Raw genomic sequence first — 9085 nt, 5'->3', positions numbered from 1 at the left:
TGGCTCATGCCTGTAATCCCAGCACTTTGGGAGGCCAAGGTGGGTGGGTCACCTGAGGTCTGGAGTTTGAGACCAGCCTGACCAACATGGTGAAACCCTGTTTCTACTAAAAATACAAAAAAATTAGCTGGGTGTGGTGGCAGGCGCCTGTAATCCCAGCTACTTGGGAGGCTGAGGCAGGAGAACCGTTTGAACCCGGGAGGCAGAGGTTGCAGTGAGCCGAGATCGCGCCACTGCACTCCAGTGTGGGCAACAAGAGTGAGACTCCGTCTCATTAAAAAAAAAAAGAAAAAAAGGCCGGGTGGCCGGGCACGGTGGCTCAAGCCTGTAATCCCAGCACTTTGGGAGGCCGAGACGGGCGGATCATGAGGTCAGGAGATCGAGACCATCCTGGCTAACACGGTGAAACCCCGTCTCTACTAAAAAATACAAAAACTAGCCGGGCGAGGTGGCGGGCGCCTGTAGTCCCAGCTACTCGGGAGGCTGAGGCAGGAGAATGGCGTGAACCCGGGAGGCGGAGCTTGCAGTGAGCTGAGATCTGGCCACTGCACTCCAGCCCGGGTGACAGAGCAAGACTCCGTCTCAAAAAAAAAAAAAAAAAAAAAAAAGGCCGGGCATGGTGGCCCACGCCTGTAATCCCAGCACTTTGGGAGGCTGAGACGGGCGGATCACAAGGTCAGGAGATCGAGACCACGGTGAAACCCCGTCTCTACTAAAAAAAATACAAAAAATTAGCCGGGAGTGGTGGCAGGTGCCTGTAGTCCCAGCTACTCGGGAGGCTGAGGCAGGAGAATGGCATGAACCTGGGAGGTGGAGCTTGCAGTGAGCCGAGATTGCGCCACTGTACTCCAGCCTGGGCGACAGAGCGAGACTCCGTCTCAAAAAAAAAAAAAAAAAAAAAAAAAAAAAAAAAGAATGGCTTGAACCCAGGAGTCAGAGGCTACAGTGAGCCAAGATTGCACTACTGCACTCCAGCCTAGGTGACAGAGGGAAACTGTCTCAAAAAAGAAAAAAAGAGGCCGGGCGCGGTGGCTCACGCCTGTAATCACAACACTTTGGGAGGCCAAGGCAGGCGGATCACGAGGTCAGGAGATCGAGACCATCCTGGCGAACACAGTGAAACCCCGTCTCTACTAAAAATACAAAAAAATTAGCTGGGTGTGGTGACAGGCGCCTGTAGTCCCAGCTTCTTGGGAGGCTGAGGCAGGAAAATGGCGTGAACCCAGGAGGCAGAGCTTGCAGTGAGCCGAGATCGCGCCATTGCACTCCAGCCTGGGCGAGACAGCGAGACTCCATCTCAAAAAAAAAAAAAAGAAAAAGAAAGAAAAAAAGAGAAAGAGATGGAGTTCTGCCACATTGCCCTATCTGATCTCAAACTACCAAGGTCAAGCAATTTGCCCACCTCAGCTTCTCAAAGTACTGGGATTACAGTGGTAAGCCACCATGCCCAGCTTCCAAGTTTTGTTTGTTTGTTTTGAGACAGAGTCTTACTCTGTCGCCTCTACTGAAGTGCAGCGGTGCAATCTCGGCTCACCGCAACCGCTGCCTCCCAGGCTCAAGCAATTCTCCTGCCTCATCCTCCCTAGTAGCTGGGATTACAGGCGCCCACCACCACACCAGCCAATTTTTGTATTTTTAGTAAAGATGGAGTTTCACCATGTTGGCCAGGCTGGTCTTGAACTCCTGACCTCAAATTATCCACCTACCTTGGCCTTCCAAAGTACTAGGATTACAGGCATAAGCCACCACGCCCAGCCCCAATTTTTTTTTTTTTAAATTAGCCAGGCATACTGTCCCCGTGTAGTCCCAGCTACTCAGGAGGCTGAGGCAGGAGGATTACTTGAGCCTGGGAGGTTGAGGCTGCAGTAAGCCAAGATTGCACCATTGCACTCCAGCCTGGGCAACAGAGCAAGATCCTATCTCGAAGAAAAAAAAATAGTTACCTCCTCAAAGAGGCCTCCCTACCTTCTCAGCAAACCTAGACACCACAACCCTTGTGGTTTGGCCACCGCAGCCCTTGTGGTTTGGCCACAGTCTCAGTCTGTGACTCTATGGCCTTCCGTGCCACCTGCAAAGATCTCATGTGATCTCCTGATTCTTTTTCTTTTTATTTTTTTAGATAGAGTCTTGCTCTGTTGCCCAGGCTGGAGTGCAGTGGGGTGATCTCGGCTCACTGCAACCTCTGCCTCCTGGGTTGAAGCGATTCTCTGCCTCAGCCTCCTGAGTAGCTAGGATTACAGGCACCTGCCACCATACTCAGCTAATTTTTGTATTTTTAGTAGAGACAGAGTTTCACCATGTTAGCCAGGCTGGTCTCAAACTCCTGAGGTCAAGAGATCTGCCCACCTCAGCCTCCCAAAGTGCTGGGATACAGGTGTGAACCACCACGCCCAGCCAAGTGATCTGCTGATTCTTATCTGTCCCCACCTTGAGTCTGTGGCTCCCCTGAGAGTAAAGACATGGTCCCCACTGTGACTCCAGTACAGAGCCCAGCACATAGTAGGTGCTCAGCTAATGTTTGTCACACGAATCCATAACTCAGGAGGCCTCGGATGAATGGTAGGGGGTTTATTTTCTCAGGTTCTGCTCCTCCCCAGGCACCCCAGCCCCATCCACGCTCGCATCTCTGTTGGCTCCTCAGGGCTCACTCCTGGAGGTGGTGGGCAAAGGACAATCTGTCATTCATGGATCCCTGAGGAAGGAACACACAGGGAGGCATTCAGACACCAACAGACTCTGCAGCCCAGGCTGGTCCTGCTTGGGAGGGCAGCTCCCCCAACCCTACCTTGGCCCCAGGGCTGAGCCCCCAGCCCAGCCCCTACCTTACCATGGACACCTCGTCCAGCTTCTCAAACGTGGACTCATCCCGGTGACAGAACCTCACAGCCGTGACCACAGACCCGATGAGCAAAAGAGACACCAGCAAACACACGACCACCACCACACCCGGGTTCCTGTGTAACTCAGGGGGCCCAGTGTCACCTGGAGCTGTGGGAAGGAGCTCAGAGTCAGCCCTGGGCCCTATTGCCCCCAAGCCTAAGACACCCACCAGGGCCCAGAGCCTTTTAAATCTGTTCTCAGAAAGCTGAACTCTCTTCCCTCTCCAGTTGAGGCTGCCACTTTTAAATCATTTATTTTAGAGACAGGGTCTCACTCTGTCACTCAGGTTGGAGTGCAGTAGTGCGATCACAGCTCACTGCAGCCTCGATCTCCTGGGCTCAAGTGATACTCCCACCTCAGCCTCCCGAGTAGCAAGGATTACAGGCATGCACCACCATGCCTGACCAATCTTTTTTTTTTTTTTTTTTAATTGAGACAGGGTCTTGCTCTGTCACACAGGCTGGAGTGCAGTGGCGTTATCTCAGCGTACTGCAACTTCCATCTCCCAGGATCTAGTGATCCTCCTACCTCAGCCTCCCAGGAGCTGAGACTACAAGTGTGTGCCACCACACCCAGCTAATTTTTGTATATTTAGTAGAGATGAGGTTTTGCTATGTTGCCCAGGCTGGTCTCGAACTCATTGACTCAGGTGATCCTTCTGCCTCAGCCTCCCAAAGTGCTGGAATTACACGTGTGAGCCACTGAGCCCAGCCTAATTTTTAAATTTTATTTTATTTTATTTATTTATTTATTTATTTATTTATTTATTTATTTATTTATTTTTGAGATGGAGGTTTTTTTTGTTTTTTTTTTTCCCCCCTCCAAGACGGAGTCTTGCTCTGTCTCCCAGGATGGAGTGCAGTGGTGCAATGTCGGCTCACTCCAATCTCCATCTCCTGGGTTCAAACAATTTTCCTGCCTCAGCCTCCCAAGTAGCCTGGATTACAGGCACCCGCCACCATGCCTGGCTAATTTTTGTATTTTTAGTAGAAATGGAGTTTCACCATGTTGGCCAGGCTGGTCTTGAAATCCTGACCTCAGGTGATCCGTCCACCTTGGTCTCCCAAAGTGCTGGGATTACAGATGTGAGCCACCACGCCAAGCCATTTATTTATTTGTTTGTTTTTATATTTATTTATTTATTTATTTATTTATTTATTGAGACGGAGTCTCGCTCTGCAGCCCAGGCTAGAGTGCAGTGGAGCGATTTCAGCTCACTGCAACCTCTGCCGCCTGAATTCAAGTGATTCTCCTGCCTCAACCTCCCGAGTAGCTGAGACTACAGGCGTCTGCCACCGCGCCTGGCTAATTTTTGTAGTTTTAGTAGAGTCGGGGTTTCACCAAGCCAGGCTAGTCTTGAACTCTTGACCTCGTGATATACCCCCCTTGGCCTCCCAAAGTGTTGGGATTACGGGCGTCAGCCACCACGCCCGGCCATTCTTAGAGATTTTTTGTAGAGACAAAGTCCTGCTATTTTGCCCAGGCCCAAACACATAATGTATAACCTGTCTCCCCACCACAGCAAATATTAGTTTCTCTCTTTGCCCATCGCTGCGTGCCCAGCCCCGACATACACTAGGCACTTAATAAATGCGCATAGCATGAAGGACTTTAGACAATGGAGCAGAGACAGCAAGCCCTTCCTAGAACATTATCGGGGCTGTACCTCCCCCTAGTGGTCAGTTCCCAAACTGCAGTCTGTTACACCCGCCACCTCCCTACAAACACCCAAATCTCTTAATACTTACCTGGGCCAGGGGGCTCCAAGGTCTGGTCAGTGGAGGTCAGGGGCTCCGTTCCGGGGCTGTGGGAAGTGGGGCTCCAGTGCGGGGTCAGGGATTCGGAACTGGGGAGGGTGGAATGGGAAGAGGGGGTGAGCTCTGCATTGGGGGAACCAGAACTAGGGTGCGTGGTTGTCTCTGGTTGTGGGGACGAGGGAATCATCCTTGACTCTGTGGAACCGGGGCTAGGCTGGATGGTAGGGGTTGCCCCTGAACTTGAGGGGCTGAGGTGGGTCATGGAGCTTGTCTCCAAACTCAGGGGGCTGGAGTAGGTTTTGGGGGGTTCCCCTGAACTGAGGGTGTTGTGGGTGAAGGAAGAAGAAATCAGAGAGCTGAGAGATGATGTCTCCATACTGTTCTCTGAGGTCGTACCTGAAAACAAAAACATCATTGGAAGCCAGGCGCGGTGGCTCACGCCTGTAATTCCAGCACTTTGAGATGTCAAGGTGAGAGCATCACTTGAACCCAGGAATTAGAGACCAGCCTGGGCAACATAGCGAGTCTCTCTCTCTCTTTTTTTCTTTTTTCTCTTTTGAGATGGAGTCTCGCTCTGTCACCCAGACTGGAGAGCAGTGACGCGATCTCGGCTCACTGCAACTTCCACCTCCTGGGTACAAGCAATGCTCCTGCCTCAGCCTCCACGCCTGGCTACCTTTTGCATTTTTAGTTTCACTGTGCTGGCCAGATTGGTCTCGAACTCCTGAACTCAGGTGATTCACCTGCCTTGGCCTCCCAAAGTGCTGGGATTACAGGCATAAGCCATCGTGCCCAGTCTTTTTATTTTTATTTTTAATTCATTTATTTGCCCAGGTCATAGGGAGACCCGAAAGATTTAAGACACCATGTGAGCGCTCAGTGGGAAACTGAGGCTCCCCCTCAAATTCATGCTCCTTGTCTGAAGTCCCACAGCCCGGGTTCAAGTGCAGATCAGCGTTCCTCTTGGCTCAGAGCTCTAGAAGCCCTTTGGATATGGGCAGTGACTGCATCCCAGGCAGCGCTGGGCAGCTCCTTTACATTTTCTGGGACTCAGTTTTCTTTTCTGTAAAATGGAAATCATGTGGAGTTGGTGCCTCTGACAGTTCATCAGTCAGGTTCGTAGTGGGTGTACACAAGCCAGGTGCTCCCAGCTACTGGGGAGGCTGAGGCGGGAGGATCTCCTGACCCCAGGAATTCAAGGCTGTAGTGCACCATGATTGCACCACTGCACTCCCGCCTGGGAGACATAACGAGACCCTGTCTCTACAAAAAAATAAAACAAAAATTAGCCAGGCATGGTAGTACATGCCTAGTCCCAGCTACTCAGGAGGTTGAAGTAGGAGGATCGCTTGAGTCCAGTTCAAGGCTGCAGTAAGCCATGATCATGCTACTGAACTCCAGTCTGGGCAACAGAGCAAGACCCCATCTCTTTTTAAAAAAAAAAAAAAAAAAAAAAAAAGGCCAGGTGCAGTGGCTCACACCTGTAATCCCAGCGCTTTGGGAGGCCACAAGGCGCTGGGAGGTGGGCAGATCACAAGGTCAGGAGATCAAGACCATCCTGGCTAACACGGTGAAACCCTCGTCTCTACTAAAAATACAAAATTAGCCGGGCGTGGTGGCGGGCGCCTGTAGTCCCAGCTACTCGGGAGGCTGAGGCAGGAGAATGGAGTGAACTCAGGAGGCAGAGCTTTCAGTGAGCGGAGATGGCACCACTGCACTCCAGCCTGGGTGACAGAGCAAGACTCCGTCTCAAAAAAAAAAAAAAAAAACCACAATAGAATAGCAACATAGTGGGCATACTGTGACACTCAACTATAAAGATCTACCTATGAGCTCAGAGAGGATCAGCCCTAATTTTCCCCAGGTACCCCTAGGCTAACCTCAACTTTGATGGCAGACACAAAGACACAGGCACTGGGAACATGTCTCTGGAACCCACCCTCCCGCACGGTAGTCCAACCACTTCCTGGCTCCCATCCCATCCCAGGCATGGAGTCCAGGGACCAGGCTGAGGGCGGGTAAATAGTTCATGAACCACCTCCCACAATGACTTCGCACCCAGTTCCAGGTATCTAGGCCTCTTAGGTGTGTACAAGTTCATTCATCAACTCTCTGCCCCACCCATCCACTCTGCTCTGGGCCAAACTTGGTGCTTCCTCCTTGACTCACCCCAGGCAGCAGAAATGCGGAAGTAACACTCAACACTGGCCCTGAGAGGGTGCTGGGTCCACATGCTGCCCTCCCCGGATCTCTGTGTAGCCCCCCAGGACCTGTGGGGATGACAGCTGAGTCTAGAAGAGGCATGGAACTCCGGCTGGACTTCATTCCCATTTGACAGATGAGAAACTGAGGCTCAGAATAGCAGAGGGTCTGGCCTGAGGTGACTGGGGAGGTGGGCAGAAGGCCCCTCAAGGAACTTCGTCCTCTGTTTCTGCTGAAATGAAGAAGATTCAGAGGCCATAGTGGACCGCAAGCCAAGTCAGAATTCTGGGGAACTGAGTGCTTAGTGAACTGAGGAAAAGCTGTGGACTTAAAAAAGGAAGAGTTGGAGGACACAAGCCCTGCTGAGTGCCTGGCACTGAGTAGGCACTGGTGAGCTCCTGAAGAGTTGACCAGAAGGTAAAAATAAAGCTGTTTCTAGGCACTGTGCTGGGTGTTTGCTTTTCCCAGAGACTCCTAGACTGGGAGGCTCACATGAGCCAAGTCAACCAGTTCTAATCTGAGTCTGGGACAAGCTGGACTGAGCCTCAGTTTCCTGAGCTGTGAAATGGGAATACAAGTGGTGCCTTCTGAATGAAACCGTTCCCTACAATGAGCATTTCCGCCATGGTGGCCTCTGCTCTGCTATTACAGGTCTGAGGGGTAGGACAGCAGTCAGAGAGAGTGACGACACAGTGGCAGGTAAAGGGCAGAAAAAGGGAATGCAAGAAGTTCAAGGCTCCTCCCCTCCACCCTAGGCAGTGTCTTATAGCACAGCAAGAGGGAATTAAGTCAGACATCCAGAAGAACTTCTCATGGGAACCACAGATGTTTGATGACCAGGAAGTGAGTCCCTGTTCCCTGGAACACCCATGGCCCTGAGGTCTTCGCCATTCTCCCTTTGCAGATAGGCTCAAAGGAATAGATTTGAAAAGGAGCCTCAAAGTAGGTGTGACGCCGTCTGTAGCCTCCAGCCGGTTCAGGGCTCACTGGAGTTGCAGAACCCACAGCCCCAGGGCTTGGGAGCAGCGGTGCCTCATCTGTCCTCACAGCTGCTCCATTTGTTTCTGGGGGAAAGGCCAGCCTTCCCCGGAGTGCTGGCGGACCAGCGTGGCCTGAGGGAGGGGTCCAGAAGCCAGGTGTGTGACTGGGCTGTGAGTCCCCCACCCCCACCCTTCTGCTTTCTGGAAGCTAAGCCTCCCTTTTACCAGCTCTTACCTGTGGAGGGAGTAGTGTCATTCTCATTAGATTTTAGTAGCAGCACCAGCACCAAAAGCAGAAGTGGCGGCAGCTGGGGGCGCGCCATTCCTGTGCCGGGAGGGCCTGCCACCGGCTCTGCACAGGTGTGTGGCCAGGCGTGTGCCCAGGTGCCAGCTCCTTGCACCTGGGCGTGCGCTCCCTGCTGGCGGAGTGCGGGGCTGTGCAGGGGCAAGGTGTAGGTGGGGCTTCAGGGTGTGGGACCTCCCTGGGGAGCTCCTGTTCCCCTGGGGTGTGGTTCTTGCCCTCTTCACCTGGACTCCACCCCTTCTAAACATGACAGCCCGGAAGCTCTCAAAGCCAGTCATCCACTAAAGACCCCTGCCCCTGACGTCCCCTTTCCCCCTGCTTCTGGCTCCACAGCGGCCCTCCTCCTGCCAGGTTGCTCCCTCTGGGAGCCTCTATTGCCCCCACCTCCCTCCTGTCCCTGAACCCGCAGGGCTGGGGATATCCTTATCCTCCTCTGTCCTCTGTCTCACCCAGACTGGGGCCTTTTGGAGACATGACTGAAACCTTCTAACCTTCTAGCATTTCTATTACGGATTTCTTTCTCTTTTTTTTTTTTTTTTTTTTTTTTTTGAGACAGAGTCTTGCTCTGTCACCCAGACTGGAGTGCAGTGATGCAATCTTGACTCACTGCAACCTCTGCCTCCCGGATTCAAGTAATTGTCCTGCCTCAGCCTCTTGAGTAGTTGGAATTACAGGCGTCCACCACCACACCCTGCTAGTTTTTGTATTTTTTTAGTAGAGACAGGGTTTCATCACATTGGTTGGCCAGGCTGGTCTCGAACTCTTGACCTCAAGTGTGATCCACCCAACTCAGCCTCCCTCCCAAACTGCTGGGATTACAGGCATGAGCCACTGTGCCCTTTTTTTTTTTTTTTTTAGAGACAGGGTCTCACTCCATCGCCCAGGCTGGAGTGCAGTGGCACAATCACAGCTCACTGCATCCTCGAACTCCCGGATTCAAGGGACCTCCCGCCTCCGCCTCC

The 9085-nt window shown here is 52.3% G+C and overlaps 1 protein-coding gene across 1 annotated transcript; it reads right to left on the bottom strand.

The window, feature by feature from the left end:
• Positions 1 to 2553: 2553 nt before the first annotated feature.
• CIST1 (colon, intestine and stomach enriched 1) lies at positions 2554 to 8404 on the bottom strand. Its single transcript, XM_007995783.3, has 4 exons — positions 8055 to 8404; positions 4629 to 5033; positions 2828 to 2988; positions 2554 to 2692 (listed from the first exon to the last, which is right to left on the bottom strand). The coding sequence occupies exons 1-4, from the start codon at positions 8140 to 8142 to the stop codon at positions 2645 to 2647; spliced, it is 702 nt and encodes a 233-aa protein (XP_007993974.1). The 5' UTR covers positions 8143 to 8404; the 3' UTR covers positions 2554 to 2644.
• Between the last annotated feature and the right edge of the window lie 681 nt (positions 8405 to 9085).

This window comes from Chlorocebus sabaeus, chromosome 6 (assembly GCF_047675955.1).
Source record: "Chlorocebus sabaeus isolate Y175 chromosome 6, mChlSab1.0.hap1, whole genome shotgun sequence".
Lineage (NCBI taxonomy): Eukaryota > Metazoa > Chordata > Mammalia > Primates > Cercopithecidae > Chlorocebus > Chlorocebus sabaeus.
Note: the sequence above shows the minus strand (reverse complement) of the source record. Positions and strands in the feature narration are given on the sequence as shown.